Genomic DNA, 18,943 nt, shown 5'->3' with positions numbered 1-18,943 from the left:
AAGCAGAATAAACATTTTTTTTCAAGTGTATATGGAACATTCTCCAGAATAGATTATGTACTGGGTCACAAATCAGCCCTCAACAAGTACAGAGAGACTGAGATCATACCATGCACATTTTGAAATACAATGCTATGAAACTGGAAGTCAACCACAGGAAAAAATTGGGAAAGAACACAAATACATGAAGTTTAAAGAAGTTCTCACTAAAGAATGAATGGGCTGGGGCACCTGGGTGGCTCAGTGAGTTGGGCATCCAACTTCAGCTCAAGTCATGATCTTGTGGTTGGCTTGTGGGTTCAAGCCCCACATCAGGCTCTGTGCTGACAGCTCAGAACCTGGAGCCTGCTTCGGCTTCTGTGTCCTTCTCTCTCTCTGACCCTCCCTGACTCATGCTCTGTCTCTCTCTCTCAAGAATAAATAAATTTTTTAAAAAATTTAATAAAAAAAAAGAATGAATGGGTTAACCAGGAAATTAAAGAAGAAAAAAAAAAAAAAACAACTACGTGGAAGCAAATGAAAATGAAAACTTGACAGTCCAAAACCTTTGGGATGTAGCAGAGATTGCAATACAAATCTACCTCAAGAAGCAAGAAAATTCTCAAATATACAACCTAACCTTACACCTAAAAGAAGTAGGAAAGAAACAGCAAATAAAGCCTAAACCCAGCAGAAAAGAAATAATAAAGATGAGAGCAGAAATAAATGACACACAAACAAACAACAACAAAAAAAACAGTATAACAAATCAAAGAAACTAAGAGCTGATTCTTTGAAAGAATTACTAAAATTGATAAACACCTAGCTAGACTTATCAGAAAGAAAAGGACTCAAATAAATAAAATCATGAAAGAGATCACGACTAACGCCCCAGAAATACAAACAATTATAAGAGAATATCATGCAAAATGATATGCTAGAGAGCCTGGGTGGCTCAGTTGGTTAAGCATCCAACTCTTGATTTCAGCTCAGGTCATGATCTCACTCACAATCGTGAAATCAAGCCTGGCATCCTGTTCCATGGTGAGCATGCAGCATGTTTGGGATTCTCTCAAGTGCCCTCTCTCTGCCCCTCTCCCATTTGCTTTCTATCTCTCAAAATAAATAAACACACATTAAAAAAAAAATATATGGGGGCGCCTGGGTGGCGCAGTCGGTTAAGCGTCCGACTTCAGCCAGGTCACGATCTCGCGGTCCGTGAGTTCGAGCCCCGCGTCGGGCTCTGGGCTGATGGCTCAGAGCCTGGAGCCTGTTTCTGATTCTGTGTCTCCCTCTCTCTCTGCCCCTCCCCCGTTCATGCTCTGTCTCTCTCTGTCCCAAAAATAAATAAACGTTGAAAAAAAATTAAAAAAAAAAAAAATATGTGCCAACAAACTGGGAAATCTGGAAGAAATGAACAAATTCCTAGAAACATTCAAACTACCAAAACTGAGTCAGGAAGAAATAGAAAATATGAACACACCCATAAGCAGCAAAGAACTTGGATCAGTAATCAGAATTCTCCCAACAAACAAAAGTCCAGGGCCAGATGGCTTCCCAGGGGAATTTTAACAGATATCTGAAGAAGAGTTAATACCCAGTTTTCTCAAATTTTCCCAAAAACATAGAAATGGAAAGAAAATTTCCAAACTCATTCGATGAGGCCAGCATTACCTTGATTCTAAAACCGGACAAAGATCCAACTGAAAAGGAGAATTACAGGCCAATATCCCTGATGAACATGAATGCAAAAATTCTCAAAAAGAAACTAACAAATCAAATCCCACAGTACCTTAAAAGACTTATTCACCACAATCAAGGGGGATTTATGCCTGGGCTATAGGGGTGGTTCAATATTCACATATCAATCAACATGATACATCACATTAAAAAAGAAAGAATAAGAACCACATTATCTTCTCAATAGATGCAGAAAAACCATTTGACAAAATACAGCATTCATTTTTGATAAAAATCGTCAACAAAATAGATACAGATGGAACATACCTCAACATCATAAAGGCCATGTATGAAAGACCCACAGCTAATATCATCCTCAATGGGGGAAAAACAGAGCTTTTCCTCTATGGTCAGAAACAAAACAGGGATGTCCACTCTCACCATTACTATTTAACATGCTACTGGAAGTCTGGGCCTCAGCAATCAGACAACAAAAAGAAATAAAAGGCATCCAAATTGGCAAGGAAAAAGTCAAAATTTCACTATTTGCAAACAACATGATACTCTATGTAGAAAACCTGAAAAGACACCAAAAAAACTACCAGAACTAATACATGAATTCAGCAAAGTTGCAGGATATAAAATCAACATAGAGAAACTGGTTGCCATTTCTATACATCAATAATGAAGCAGTAGAAAAGGAAATCAAGGAATTGATCCTATTTACAATTGTAACAAAAAGTGTAAGATACCTAGGAATAAATGTAACCAAATTGGTAAAAGATCTCTACTCTGAAAACTATAGAACACTTATGAAAGAAATAGAAAAGGACACAAAGAAATGGAAAACCATTCCATGCTGATGGACTGGAAGAACACTGTTCAAATGTCTATACTAACCAAAGCAATCTACACATTTAATGCAATCCCTACCAAAATACCACCAGCATTTTTCACAGAGCTAGAACAAATAATCCCAAAATTTGTATGGAACCACGAAAGACCGTAAATAGTCAAAGTAATCCTGAAAAAGAAAAGCAAAGCTGGAGGTATCATGATTCTGGACTTCAAGCTATATTACTAAGCTATAGTCATCAAGACAGTTAAGGTACTGGCACACAAACAGACACATAGATCAATGGAACAGAAGACCCAGATATGGACCCACAACTATACTGCCAACTAATCTTCAACAAACTAGGAAAGAATATCCAATGCAAAAAAGTCTCTTCAACAAACAGTATTGGGAAAACAGAACAGCAACATGCAGAACAATGAACCTGGACCACTTTCTTACACCATACACAAAAATAAATTCAAAATGGATGAAACACCTAAATGTGTGACAGGAAACCATCTAAATCTTGTAGGAGCAAAGGGGGCGGCAACCTCTTTGACCTCAGCCATAGCAACTTATTAAAACACATTGCTAGAGGCAAAGGAAAAAGCAAAAATGAAGTATTGGGGCTTCATCAAGATAAAAATCTTCTGCACAGCAAAGGAAACAATCAACAAAACTAAAAGGGAACCAACAGAATGGGAAAAGATGTTTGCAAATGACATATTTGATAAAGGGTTAGTATCCAAAATCTATAAAGAACTTATCAAACTCAACACCCAAAAACAAGTGATCCAGTTAAAGAAATGGGCAGAAGACATCAATAGATATTTTTCCAAAGAAGACATCCACCAGATGGCTAACAGACACATGAAAAGATGCTCAACATCACTCATCATCAGGGAAATACAAATCAAAACCACAATGAGATACTGCCTCACACCTGTCAGAATGGCTAAAATTAACAACACAAGAAGCAACAGGTGTTGGCGAGGATGTGGAGAAAGGGGAATCCCTTGTACTGTTTGTGGGAATGCAAACTGGTACAGCCACTGTGGAAAACAGTATGCAGGTTCCTCAAAAAGTTACAAATAGAACTACCCTATGACCCAGGATTACACTACCAGGCATTTACCCAATGAATTAAAAACAAAAACAAAAACAGATTCGAAAGGATGCCTGCACCCCAATGTTTATGGCAGCAACAGCTGAACTATGGAGAGCCCCAGTGTCCATCAATAGATGAATGGAAAAAGATGTGGTATATACATATAATGGAATATTACTCAGATATCAAAAAGAGTGAACATTTTCCATTTACAACGACATGGATTGGAGCTAGCCATGCTAAGCAAAATAAGTCAGTCAGAAAAAAACAAATACCAAATGATTTCACTTATATGTGGAATTAAAAAAACAAAGCAGATAATGTATGGGAAGGGGTAAAGAGAGAGAGAGAGAGAGAGAGAGAGAGAGAGAGAGAGAGAAACAAACCATAAGAGACACTTAATAGGGAACAAACTGAGGGTTGATAGAGGGGAGGTGGGTGGGGGATGGGCTAGAGGGGTGATGGGTATCAAGGAGGGCACCTGTTATGATGAGCACTGAGTGTTGTATCTAAGTGATGAATCAATGAATTCTACTCCTGAAACCAATATTGTACTGTATGCTAACTAAAATTTAAAAAGAATAAAAATACCATGTGAGAAATGAATGAGAGAATGAATAAGTAATTAAATAAAAAGTACCATATGATCCAGTAATTCCACTACTGGGTATTCATCCCCCAAAAATGAAAACACTAATTCAAAAAGATATATGGCCCCCTATGTTTACTGCAGCATTAATTACAAGAGCCAAGATATGGAACCATGCCAGTGTCCATTAATAGATGAATGGATAAAGATGTGGTGTGTACATATACAATGGCGCATTATTCAGCCATAAAAAAGAATAAGATCTTACCATCTGTGACAAAATGGATAGATCTAGAAGATATTATGCTAAGTGAAATAAGTCACACTAAGAAAGAATAATTTCACTTACATGTGGTATCTAAAAAATGAATAAACAAAAGCAGAAACAGACACATAAATATAGAAAACAAACTCATGGATGCCAGAGGGGAGGGCTGTGGGTGGGTGGGCAAAATGGGTGAAGGAGAATAGGATATACAGGCTTCCAATGACAGAATGAGCTGGTACAGCATAGAGAATACAGTCAATGGTATTGTATTAGTGTATGATGACAGATGGTAGCTACATTTTTGAGTGTAGCATAAGGAATAGGCTTATCAAATTACTACAGTCAATACCTGAAACTAATATAACTGTGTGGCAGCTGTATTGAAAACAAAACAAAACAAAACAAAACAAAAACACAGGTTTTAAAAGTCCCTCGGTGTTCTTATGTCTGACAAAGTCATTTATTCCCTGACAAAATGTGAAAGAAGTGATTTTCAAAATTTGGTCCATATACTGTATCTGTGTTTAATCCATAGTTGCTTCTAAAACATGGAAGTTTTGAGACAATCTCCCGAGCAGTGCTTCTCAGATATGGTGTACAGACAGGTGGTGATTCATAACAAGTACAGAAACTGACAGTGTCAGTCTTTTATATTTTATAGCACTTTGACAGAGCAATTACATGTCTGTGGAATCTAAGGTCTTGTCATTTTTATGTCTCTATTTCTCCATTTTACTTTTCTAGTAATTTAATTTTATTATTTTTTCAGAAGTTTCATTCCATGACAAACGGGGAAAAAAACTGGTCTCATCAGTTTCAGAAATACAATTGTATACAATTGGATGTAAAATGGTAAGGTCCTAAACTATTTATATTTAAGCAATGTCCCAGGTGATTCTTATGAACACAGCAACGCAGTGTTCTTATGAACACTCGGCAAAGCCATTAGAAGTAGATTTACTCCTGCATTATATATATTTCTAAAAATCTTAGTTATCTGATATTCTCTGACTATAGCAGAGCAAAAGCAGCAAACTACAAAGGCAAAATATATCAATCTTTCACTCACTAATGATACCAGAAAAGGAAGCCAACAGCCTACCAATGCATGATCATAAAAATGAGATTCCTAAAAAAAGCACATATACCTCAATTTTCTATAAAATTCAATTCAGTTAAACAAATACTCTATCTCCCCACCCCAATCCCCACTTCTCAAACTGGATGATTCTATTTTTCTTGTTTAAAGATCTGAGGAATCATTTCTCTAAACCAAATACAAATACATAATCAATATCTTGTCAAATGTACAAGCTTTTTCCTTACAGAAGAGACTTTATTGGCAAATTTTTTAAAAATCTGGTTTATCTTCAAATCCTTGACCGGATATGCTATGTGTAGAACTTTTACTACAAATGGCACTTACTGTTAGACCAAAATAGCCCCTTCATCTCATTAGGCCAGTTTATTAAAATTCTCATTTTATTAGTCTTATTTTAGATCAGAGGTCAGCAAACTTTTATTGAAAAGAGATAGTAAATACTTTAGGCTTTTAGATCACGTGGTCTCTGCTGCAACCACTCAACTCTGCTGTTACATGAAAGCGGCCACAGACATGAAAACGCGTAAGGGAATCTGTGTTCCAGTAAATGTTCATTTATGGATACTGAATTGGGATTTCTGAAAATTTTACATGCTACAAAATGTTATCTTTCTTTTTATGTTTTTCTCAACCGTTTAAAACGTACAGATCACTCTTAGCCCGTGGGCCATACAAAAATAGGCAGTATGCCAGTTTGTAAACCTGTGTTAGGTACATGGGCCATAACCAAATGAAAGGAAGTTCCCTTAAATTAAGAGCCAATATTTCTTCAGTGTTTACTATGTACTAGGCACTATTCTGAGTACTTTGTATATATGAACTAATGTAAGCCTTACATTAACTCCAGAGGTAGACACTTTTATTATCTCCAATTTACATAGAAGCAGAGATATAAAGCAATTTGGTCAAGATTATTGATCATTAAGTTGTCTTTTTTTTTTTTAAGTTTATTTTATTTATTGTGAGAGACAGAGAGAGGAAGAGACAGAGGAAGAGAGAGAGGGAGAGAGAATCCCAAAGAAGCTCCATGCTGTTAGCGCAGAGCCCGATAACGGGCTTGACCTAAGGAGCTGTGCGATAACAACCTGAGCCAAAACTGAGTCTGGACGCTTAACTGACTGAGCCATTTGGGCACCCCAAAAGTTGTCGCATCCAGAATTCCAGACCAGGCAGTCTGGCTCTCTAGTTCAAACTCTTAGCCAATACGTAGCACTGCCTTAGTTTCTCCGTGAGTATTCTGAATTGCATGTTAAAGCAAAAGCAAACTCTGAACCAATAAACAATATTATTTTCTATTCAAAGCAATGTATCTCTTCTTGAAACAAATTATGTCACAGAAAATTAACACTCACAAAATATCAAAGTTGAATACTGTTATGAATGAAAAAGTGCTACTTTTTTAAAAAAGGACTTTTAAAAACATTATTTTAGTATTACATAAAGTTCCTTTTTTCCTTTTGGTTCACTGCAAAACAAATGATTCCTTTCACATAGCTAAAAACTAAGAAAGAATTGCTGAGTAGATTGATCTGTAACAGTTGATCTGTGAAGATACCATTAATATTCTAAAATTCCTTCTTAAAGAACTGTCAACTTTATATAATAGTAAACTTCTGTTTACCTATAGTTTTATGGTTCTTAGTAGAAATGAAAAAAAAACCTTATGTAGTCTATGAAATTAGTAATGATTTTTTAGTATAGATAACCCACATTTCCTTACATCAATCACACTATTTTACATAACAGTAACTGTTCTATATTAAATAAACACAACACTCACATTAGAAATAATTTAAAACATTTCTCTAGAAAACATGCCATTAAGAAGTTTATGAAATAAGTGTAAAAGTAAATAAATTCTTACGTATGTTGCTGATGTAATTTTGCAATTTCTTTTTCAAAATCTTGAGGTTGATTAGGAATGAAAGAATAATCTGAGAGGTAGCCTGGCAAGTTCTCTGACTGACTGTAGTCTCCAAGTTCAGCTATTATATGGAAGGAAAATATTCACAATTTAATAAACACATTTTGTAATTCTGATAGCTAAATAAGAAATGTCATGAATTCCATTATATTTCTGGAAGTAAAGTATTTGTTTTTACTGCTAGCTACCATGTAAGCAAATTATGACACTACACTTAACATTTCTAGGTCTCAAACAACTTCAGAAAAACTTTTTAGGAAACAAACTAATTGCTAACTAGTTGGATATTTCATTACATTTTCTTTGCAATCACTTTTTCTGTATAATAATGTATGTCTAAAGAACTCATACATTAAAGGTAATGTACTATCAACACAGACCATGCAATCACATACTCCATGACCCAAAAGTGGGCTGACACTTACACTGAACAGCAAATGAAGCCAAAAGGGCAGCAGTATTATAAGGACAGGGCAATCTAATAAAACAAAATAGAAAACACATACCCCATGGTTAAACACAATAATTTCAAAAGCACTGTAATTTATATTATACTATTCCATGTGACTTACTTTTTAATTGTTAAGTAATGATCTTATCTGATGAAAAAAACTGATGCTACATGCAACCATTTTCAATAATTTGTTTGCGATGATCATGAATTACTTAAATAATACAGAACTGAAAGTACTTTTAAAGCCCATTACTAAAAACTTAAAATAGCCCACCTTCCAGTAAGAATGTCTTGTTTAATTTGCAAAAAATACTGGTACCTTAAAGAGAGAGAGAGAGAGAGAGAGACAGCATTTAGCATTTACTGGAATTATAACATTTCAGGATTAAAAACTGTATACTTACATTAACCAATATAAGTATATTTGAAATATTTACATATTTGCTTTTATAATCTACATATTAGCACACATAGATATATTTTTAAGTAAGATTTCATATTTCATGAATTCCAATCATTAAAATTCTTTGGCAGACAAAATTCTGTACTTCAAATATCTTGTTTCCACTAGCTTCTATTATAAAATTTCTCAACATCTTTAAGAGTTACATGACCAAGGGAGATTAAGGAGAATACTCTAAGATTGGTGTTTGTAGAAATTAGAACTGTGAAACACAGAAAAGTTGAGTCAGAGACATCAGAGAGCTGACAGCAGCAATGCACTAGGGATCAACTGGAGAAAACCATCCTTTCTGCTGAGACAGAAAGCCAGAGGCAAAGACATGCCTATGATCATCTTATCATTATGCTGCCCCCTGCTGGAAGCTGCTAATTGTAGAAAAACACCTTTCTATTTTCATTTGAGTTAAGAAAGCTCTTTTTGATGAGGAAAAAAAAAACAAAAACAAACACCAAGACCCCTTCTCTACCACTAGAATGGCCAAGTAAGCAAATTCCTTTAACACCAACAAAAATACAAGATTTCTATAAAAAAGAATGCTGAGGTTCCTTACAAGATGGCACTGTCCTCTTGTAAGTCCCAGCTAATGGGTAAGTCATTCCCTAATGCTTGCAGCAAACAAGTCACCTGTGCTGCAGAACACTGGCAGAAGACCAGATTTTGTGGCTTTAAATAGGAAATTTTAAGACTTTTATTTCATCCCACTGAAAAAAGTAAAAACACCCCAAAAATCAAAAATCATTAACAATTTTAGTTGTCTGATTAAAATTATGAAAGCGTACATGACAATATTTAAATTACTAAATAATTTAATTAAGGATTTCAGAGAATCAGATATTCACTATAAAAAAATTTTTTTAAAAAGCTGATACAAATATCCTGACTGTATATATTAAAGAAGTATGTAAACTCCCTGTGAGAATACATAATGTATAATATTGTAAATATTATCTACTTATTCAATCTAAGACAAGATATTTCTATCTAGTTTACCTGGTTTCATAATTAAAAGTTCCTGGTGGGAAACAATCTTATAGTTAAGTTTAAAAAGGCATGTATATCCTTGACAAAATATTATAATCTTACACAAATAATACCTATGCCTGCCGAATTTCATTTATATACCAACCAGTAACAACTGATAGAGTGGAAACCAGAATTCAAGTCATAAGCTAAACCAGCCTGTGTTCTTTAGAAAATTACTTAAAATTTGGCTGACCCTTAGTTTCTATATTTGTAAAAAGGAAGTAATATCACTTGTATCCCAGGGGCCCTAAATCAGGTGACAAAAACCCAATTTTTACAATTAAGACTTTTAAGAGAGATTAATAATGCTTGAGGTAAATACAGAAATAAAATGTTTAATCTCTAAAAATAATATAACTTTTCTAACCCAGACAATAACCAATACCATAAACACTTATCATGTATCGAGTACACCTAGACACTAAAAAGGTACCAAAAAGAACTGTCATTTGTACCCTCATGACTCCTGAGAAAACTCCAATTCTAAGGATGCCAGCACCTGCTAACACCAAATGACTGTAGTTTGATGGAAGCTCTATAGGGCCCACTCTTTCCTACCACTGATCTAAAATGGAATCTCAAGGTAAGGGGGTGTAGCAGATTTCCTGTTTTGTGGGTTTAAACTAGTCCTTAAAATTTAGCAACTGTGGCTGAAGGTGTCATATTACTAATCATGACCACTGCATTAAGGTTGCCTAAGCACTAAAGTTTTAAAGGAGTATTTCTTAAACCTGCTGCACATTAGAATCACCTGGGAAGCTTGTAATGCCTGTGCACAGGTCCCATCTGAGACTGAATTGAATCAGAATATCTAGGAGGTATGTCCAAGGCATCAGCATGTTTTAAAGCTCCCCTAAGTGATTCTAAGTTGTAGTCGGGGTAGAGATTCACTAATGTACACTATGGTAATATAATAAAAACTAGGTACTTAACTCATTTTTACCAAACAGCACCAGATATAAGACTCTAGGACATTCTATCATAAAGGATTTTTGAATGAATACATTATTTCTAGTGAAAACAAAGAATCTTCTTGACAACAGACTGAGCACAAATTAATCTCTTGACTACTACCAAACTTGGCTTTACTTTCTTCTACTTCAGGAAGATATTTTGACTTATCAATGAGATACATTTATTCCTTATGCTTTCAACACAGGTTTTAAAAGAATCAACACATTCAAGCTCCATTAAGAAATTCAAAAACATTCTTTTGAGTGAAGCAAATTAATGAATAGGGTTATAATTGACAGTATTTTAAGTGTTATGCTAACAAACTTCATGAATGTTAAACACATTAGAAATCCAACTTTAAATAATTGGTCTTTTAATTGCAAATATTTCTTATACATTTAAAAATCTGATTACATAAAACATGTATTATAAAATACTTTTGCTACTTTATTTCAGGTTATATTTACCAGCAAATAGTAAAATGCACTTAAAAATGTTTTATACTTCACAATTTTCATTAATTCAAAGTAGTTTCCTTGAAGTTAATCCAAAATTAGAGAAATTTTTATACTAAGAATTATTAAGATAAAGGATTTTGTTATTTTAATTATTTAACAACAACAACAAAACATGACTAAGAACTATAATATTTAATTGAAGGTTATTCATATAACACAACTTTGCATTTCAAGACAAATTAGCTTGGAAATACTATTAGTTTCAAAGGATAGGACTGCCTAACCCAGGGGCTACACTCCTAAATTCTGTTATAAAGAGCTTCACACCTGGCCCCCAACAAACACCCAGATAAGGATTCTTAAGAAGGTCAACCTAACTTTTCTCACCTGGTCTGCAGAAAAACCCTACTGTATAAACACCTGAGGATTGGCAGATATAGGTAAGTATCTTTAATTTATTCTTTTGTTTCACCACAGCACCACAGAATTCTAAACAATGACCAATATATTAACATGTCACAACCTATCTACACATAGCTTTAGACACACATTGTTAATTTGGCACTTATCCTTTAGAGTAATTTTGAATTTTTTTTTTTTTAACGTTTATTTATTTTTTTGGGGACAGAAAGAGACAGAGCATGAACGGGGGAGGGGCAGAGAGAGAGGGAGACACAGAATCGGAAACAGGCTCCAGGCTCTGAGCCATCAGCCCAGAGCCCGACGCGGGGCTCGAACTCACGGACCGCGAGATCGTGACCTGGCTGAAGTCGGACGCTTAACCGACTGCGCCACCCAGGCGCCCCCTTTAGAGTAATTTTGAATACAAGCACTGACCTATATTCTTCTATTTAAGATTTTTATGGAAGGTATCATATGTTAATTTTTAGTCTTAAAAAAAAAAAAACCTGATTACTAATTGTCTTACAAGCAGTAAACAAAGTTATTATTCAGGAACAGATATCATACTGTAATTATTTCTACCTTAAACAGTTCACCTAACATTCATACACTCAAATGCTCATCTGGGTCATTTTTGTGTATACTTTGTCCCTTAGAAGTGACAACAAAATTAGACTGTAACTTAAGATCAGACTTAAAATGGCCAATAAAGTGGGCACTTAAAGACATGAATGTATTAGAGCATTCTCTGCCAACATTCTTTATAAAAAGGCACCTGCTCACGTGAAACGAATGTAACACCATATGTCAATTATACTTTTAAGGAAAATGGTAGGGGGGGGGGAAGGTACCTATTGACCATTACTCCTGCACGTAATGGTTATGTATTTTCTAAATTCTGTGTTCGCCTCAATGGAAATACAAAAATATACATAGAATATTCTTTTACATGAAATAAAAGGCACAATTCTCACAATGCAGCATCACTTGGATACAATTGCAGTATCATCTAATTACCTCAATTAGTTACAGAAGTGCTTCTTAGCCATTTTTTAAAAAAGGAAAAATCTAATTTTATATGGCTCAGGAGGCTGCCTGTGGTTGGATGGTGTGGTCCTGGGATCCCAATCTCCTAAAGCCCTCCCAGCCATGCAAGAAGGCAGGAAACGATTATCATGAAAGCTCTATACCCTATTCTGTGTGATGGCTGGGAAGCTCAGAAGTACACTATGATAATCTATTTTTGCCTAAATAATTTCAAAATTTCATAATAGTTTTGACAATGCTCCATAAACCCACCTTGTGTATTCTTCTTGTAACTTGTTGGGGTCACTTACAAAAAATTTGACTCTAAAGTTCAAACTGTAAGGAGATCCTCCTAGAAGTAATAAAAGCAGTTCTAATCAATTAGATTATATCAATCCTTTATCTTTATAAAGTATACTTGCAAAACATCAAGTAAATATGTATGCTCACTCTTTAGCTGCTTCCTTATAGGTTTGTTTGGATCCAGCCACCTCTGAAAAATAAACAAATAAGACTGATTTCTTTTTCCCTTGAGGAACTAATACATCAATTGTTGCAAATCTATAACATTTGAAGATCATTCCTAAAAACTGCATTTTGAAAAAGGTCTAGGAAAAATACTCAATTTATAGATATTCATATCAAGTATAACAAAATTAATACTAGAAAGTACTGAGCGTATTTGTGGTAGCTCTAAATTTTTCATTTGAATTTTCCATCAAAGTATACAGTGTCCAACATAACCTCTATTCCAAAACTAAAAATAATCACAGCAATCTGAAGTGATTTCTGTTAATTTAACTGTATTATGTAACAGTGTGGCAAGTTTTTAAAATTCTTGGTATCTTTCATAAAAATATAGTTGGCCTTATAATCTCATTCAAACAAAATCTAACTACACACCATGAAAATATACTCTTAAGGAAAATATTTTTAACTTATACTTTATTCCTTAAAAAATACAACTATCTCTTCCCCCCACCCACCAAAACAAAACATAACAAAACACCCTCCACACTAATTTTGTAAGAGACAGTGTTTAGTTTGGGGAATGACTGATTTTTGGGTGTGAGAATTTTAAGTAGCCTCAACACGTCCGAATGCCAGTTAAGCTCTATTTCAGGAAAACTATAACTGAATTCAGAAAATATTTCAACTGCCAACATATTTCATTAAAAAAAATTAAAGAACCCAAAATGAGTAACAGATGTGGCAGTATTTTCAAAGCACTACACAAATATCAGCTTACATCATTATGTATAAACCATACTCCACCACCCATACTTGATTCCATGCAGAACACATAGAGATTTTAATAACAAATAGCTGACATTAATTCGTAAACCTTCCCCTTCCACAATCCACAATATCCAACACATCAAATCCAGTTGATTCTACCTTCTTCCTATACCTAGAATTTAACAGTTCTTCTCCATCCATTCTGCCACCATCTTATATCTGGGATAGCTCTGGCCATAGCCTCGTAATTATTATCTCTGCTTCTTTTCTTACCAAGTTCTTCATTCTCCATCTGGAAGCAAGTGTAGGCTTTTGAAATATGTCACTTCTTTCCTTAATAGCTCTTGGCATTTTCTCATGCAAAGTTCAAAGTCCTTACTAGGGCCTGCATGATCACTTCTTACCTCAGTTTACTAAGCTCCAGCCATAACGGCTTCCTGTCTGTTTCTCACAGATGCTATCTTAGGGTCTTTGATTAGAAGCTCCCTTATGCACACCATGTCCTTCTCTAACTTTCCCATATCTTACTCCTTCCATTACCTGTTAAGTCTCAGCTTAAACACCACCTCCTCAGAAAGGCCTTCATTGATCACCCTAACAAGAGTATGTCATGAAGGGGTGCCTAGGTGGCTCGGTAGGTTTAGCATCTGACTCTTGATTTTGGCTCAGGTCATGGTCCCAGGGTAATGGGATCGAGCCTCACATTGGGGTCTGTGGTAAGCGTGGAACCTGCTTAAGATTCTCTCTCTCTACCTCTGCCCCTCTCCCCTGCTTGTACTCTTTCATATATATATATATATACACATATATATATATGAAAATATATATATGAATATATATATTTACATACATATACATATATATAATTTATATATATATGAAGTATGTCACAAATCTTCTATGTCCTTAGTTATCTTCTGTAAATAGGCAAGGAATATTATTTTCCTTCACATTTTCTTTTTTTTTTTTTTTTTAATTTTTTTTAACATTTATTTTTGAGATAGAGAGAGAGAGACAGAGCATGAATGGGGGAGGGTCAGAGAGAGGGAGACACAGAATCCGAAACAGGCTCCAGGCTCTGAGCTGTCAGCACAGAGCCTGACGCGGGGCTCGAACTCACAAACCGCGAGATCATGACCTGGGCCGAAGTCGGCTGCCCAACCGACTGAGCCACCCAGGCGCCCCGACATTTTCTTAATTGTAATGTTTGCTTTGCCTTTTTATTGCCTAGCTCCTTCATTAGATTATGAACTCCATGAGGTAAGGGATAAAATCTGATTCACTCAAAGCTGAACAGTCAGCACCTAGGCACAGGGCTTGGCATATATGTATTTTAAAAAAATGTAGAAAAGGACTTAATAAACCTGCTGAGTGGCTCAACGGTTGACACAGGGTGTGTCTGTGGGGTGTGGGGGGGGGGTTGTTTCTGCGCCAGCAATCAGCTGTTTTTCACCCCTAGGTAACACATTTGCTTCCCCTGCAGATCTACCCATTTATCCATTTTCCATCCCATCTATCTTCTAGTGATTTCATTCTACATATTTTTTTAGAAAAAGTCATAACTTACATTCATTTTAATGCTTGTCTAAACTCAAAATTTGGCCTCAGGTTATCTATTCAAAGCCTGCCTTCCACATTCAGTTCTCCTTTAAAATATTCTAAAATAGTATCAGAGATACAAACACATTTACATACACAAATAGATACATTCAGCTGACAAAGCTGAGGAGTACAATAATACATACTGGGAAAAATTTTTTTTAATTTCAGAGACACAGAGAGAGAGAGAGCATGCACAAGTGAGTGGGTGAAAAGGGGAGAGGAAGAGGGAGAATCCAAAGCGGCTCCACGTTCAGTGTGGAGCCCAATGAGGGGCTCAATCCCACGGCCCTCGGATTATGACCTGAGTCGAAATCAAGAGTTGGACACTCAACCTACTGAGCCACTTGGGCATCTCTAAATACTGGAAAATTTAACAGACCTCATCAATGATGTCAATGAGACAGGACTTCAATTCTTGGCTTAAGCCACGAAAAGGGAACAATTATATAATGAGCACTCCTGGACAGTGTTCCTAGTAAAAATACATCATAAGTCAAAAGAAAAACAAAGTGGGAAAAGAGACAACATATAAAAAAGTTCTACAAATCAGTAAGAAAAAGACCAACACTAATAGAAATATGGGTAATGGGTAAGAATAGAAATTCACAGGAAATTTAAATGACATTTAAGTTATGAAAAGATATTCAATCTCGATCATAATTAGAGAAATATAAAAGTCATTTATATCAGCTTTTCATTTTTCATCAATAACACATTGGCAAAGATTAAAACTTTTAATGCTGTACCACAATGGCAAGAATGTGGAAAACAGGCACATATACATAGCTCGTGAGAATAAAAATTATGCCATCTCAATGTAGGACAATTTGGAAATATTTATCAAAATATAAAATGTAAATGACCACAGACCCAGCATTATTTTATATAGCATTATTTACGGAGATATATTTTACACAATATAAAATTCACCATTTTAAAGTGTATGCTTCAATGTACTTGAGTATATTCACTATGTTATGTAACTATCAATACTAAATAATGTCAGAATACTTGCATCACCCCAAAAAGAAATCCCATACCTAGTAACAGTCCATTTCAGTGGCCCCCTGGCAACTGTTATTCTACTTATGATTACTATGGATTTTACAATTTTGGATATTTCATATGAATGCAATCATACAACAGATGGTTGTTTGTGCCTAGCTTCTTTCACTTAGTATAATGTTTTCGAGGTTCATCCATGTTGTGGCATTTAACAGTACCACATTCTATTTTATAGCTAACATTTAGGTTGTTTTTATCTTTTGGCTCTCATGAATAACAATACTATTAACATCTGTGTAAAAGTTTTCTGTCAACATGTGACTCAGTTCTCTCAAAGGTGTGTCTAAGATTGGTATTGTTTGGTCATATGATAACTCTGTATTTAACTTTTTAAGGAATTACCAAATTTTTTTCCATATTACATTTCTACCATCTATGTAAAAAAAAAAGGGTTCCAATTTTTTTGTATCCTCATCAGTACTTGCTATTGTCTTTTTAATTATACCCATCCTACTAGGTGTGAAGTGGTATGTCATTCCTTTGATAAATTATATTCTATTGTATGGATATACAACTTGGTTTATTTGTTCATCAGAGGGTGGACATGAGTGCTTCCCCTATCTATTATGAATAATGCTACTATGAACAGCTGAGTAGTAACTTTTGTGTGTGGACATGTTTTCATGTTTGAGTAAATACTGGGAGTGGAATTGCTTACAGTACCTTTTTGCATTATGTCCTGAAAACAAGTATTGTAAGCTCTCTAATTTTCCTGCATAAATGGGCATTGAGAGTATATCACTATTTTTAGTCATACACCATAATCTATGCCCAAAATCATTACACCAATTGAATTACAATGCTATATCTGAGATAAGAGTCTTCATTGTTTAAAATGCAATATATATGAATTTAAAATGTGGTATCTTACTAGAAATGATTAATACCTACCAAGTGTTAATAGCTAATAAGGAAGTTCTGGTTCAAGATGGCAACCTAGGTGAATCCTACTAAACTCACCTACCCCCATGGACACACTGAATCTAAAAGCTACATACAGAACTATTTCCTCTGGAAAAAACCCCAGAACTAGATGAGTGACTTCCTCTCATCGAGTGAAGGAGAAAAAACGCACAAAGTGGGAAAGACAAGACAAGACACAATCTCACCATAAAACCCAACCCCAGCATGGTAACCCACTCAGGAGGGAACTCACAACCCCGAGCCTCTCCCTGAAGAGCAAAGAGTTTGAACTGCACATCTGGTGCCTCAACCTTTAAAACCTGCACCTGACAGAAGAGACCCCAAAATCCCTAGCTTTGAAAGTCAACTAGAGCCTGTGACCACAAGACTCCCAAGACTAGAGTAAACTGAGAAACAGTTCTTAAAGAGTTAGTGCAAACTCACCCAACCCAGGGCAGAGCAGAGCCAACTGAAAAGTGCCCAGACTTTACGTGAGAGACAGACTTACTTGCTTATCTTAAAGCATGGGCCTAAGGGGAAGACACCTCATTTAACATACGTCGAGGGGGCCCTAGTGAAACACTCTCCAGATACGGAGGCCAGCAGGCACCATCTTTGTACGCTCCCTCTGCCTCACTCCAGGTCACTGGTATCTCTTGGAAAGAAGCTTATATATTCCTTGTTTGACACCCTGATTTTTTCAACTGCTGCCTAGGAGACACCTCTAGATTGTTCAGCTCTGGTGACCAACGGGGCTGAAGTCTGCAGGTCCCACGGGACTCTTCTAACAAACGGAGAAAGGGTTCTAAACCAGCTACTCCCCGCAGGGCACAGCAAAAAGGCAACAGACTGAGGCACTCAGTCTTTCTGTCAAGGAGGCCTATTTGCTTCTCTTATAGCTGTGGCCAGAGTAGCAGGCTTCCAATTAAATGCTCATCTAAGACTCAACTGTAATCCTCTTAAGAGACCTCAGAGGGCAGGTACTATCTCCAAGTACTCCCTCTGCTATGCTCCAGAGCACAGTGCCTCCCAGAAGAGAGCTTGTACATATGTCTGGTGCTCTAGTTTTTATGTCTGCTGTCCAGGGAATATCCCTTGATCATCTGGTTCTGTTGCCCAGCATGGCTTGTGTCATGGGTCCAAAGGGACTAATAACACATGAAGAAACCATGCTTGGCTGGCCACCATTCTCCAGGGCAGAATGCAGAGACACAAGAATGAAACACACCCTAGTCTTTAGGTGAAAGAGGCCTATTTGCTTGTGTAAAAGATCTGGCCTGAGGGGCAGGCTTCCAGTTTGGCACACATACCAGAATTTACTTAGGCACACTCCGAAAGGAGGCTGGTGGGTGCCATCTTTGTACTCTCCTTGTCCGCCCAGGTTGTTGGTATCTCTGAGAAAGGAGGTTGTGTCTGGTGCCCTGGATTTTGTGTCTGCTGTCCAGAGGACACACTCTTTGATGGTTTGACTCTAATGGCAAGCAGGGCTTATGTTCACAGGTTCAAGGGGACAGCAGCAAACGAAGAATTTACAGTTCTTACCTAATTATCACCCCAGGGTTCAGCATGCAGGGGCCAGACAAAAATGCCCATCTCCCAGTATTCCCCTAAAAGATGTATATTTGCATACTTTAAAAACTGCTGTCTGAGCGTCTGGCTTCCAGTTGCCCTGAATCTAGATGCTGACCAAGATCCTCCCCTTTGAGACACCGGCAGGTCTTGGCACATCTTTAAGTACTGGGAGCCACTAAAAATAAATTAGCTACTTGGGAAACCCTGAAAGGTTCCAGGGATAACCAAGAGCTACGGAGGGCAAGGGTGAATGATAAGGTTCAACACAAGACCATTCCTTCACGACTAGGAGAG

General features: G+C 36.2%; 1 protein-coding gene across 4 annotated transcripts in view; it reads right to left on the bottom strand.

Annotated features, from left to right (window-relative positions):
• The window catches only part of PTPN4 (protein tyrosine phosphatase non-receptor type 4), a 227,378-nt gene that overhangs the window by 107,598 nt on the left and 100,837 nt on the right, over nt 1–18,943 (bottom strand). The window contains exons 4-8 of one of the 4 annotated variants that reach the window (XM_047870281.1): nt 12,719–12,782; nt 12,542–12,641; nt 8,217–8,261; nt 7,914–7,966; nt 7,429–7,549 (exon numbers count right to left, since the gene is read on the bottom strand). In XM_047870281.1, the coding sequence (XP_047726237.1) occupies nt 7,429–7,549; nt 7,914–7,966; nt 8,217–8,261; nt 12,542–12,641; nt 12,719–12,782 (383 nt within the window). The remainder of the gene's footprint in view (nt 1–7,428; nt 7,550–7,913; nt 7,967–8,216; nt 8,262–12,541; nt 12,642–12,718; nt 12,783–18,943) is intronic. The other 3 variants (XM_047870282.1, XM_047870283.1, XM_047870284.1) reach the window with 3 other exon arrangements.

Source organism: Prionailurus viverrinus, chromosome C1 (genome assembly GCF_022837055.1).
Source record: "Prionailurus viverrinus isolate Anna chromosome C1, UM_Priviv_1.0, whole genome shotgun sequence".
In the NCBI taxonomy this organism is placed as follows: domain Eukaryota; kingdom Metazoa; phylum Chordata; class Mammalia; order Carnivora; family Felidae; genus Prionailurus; species Prionailurus viverrinus.
Note: the sequence above shows the minus strand (reverse complement) of the source record. Positions and strands in the feature narration are given on the sequence as shown.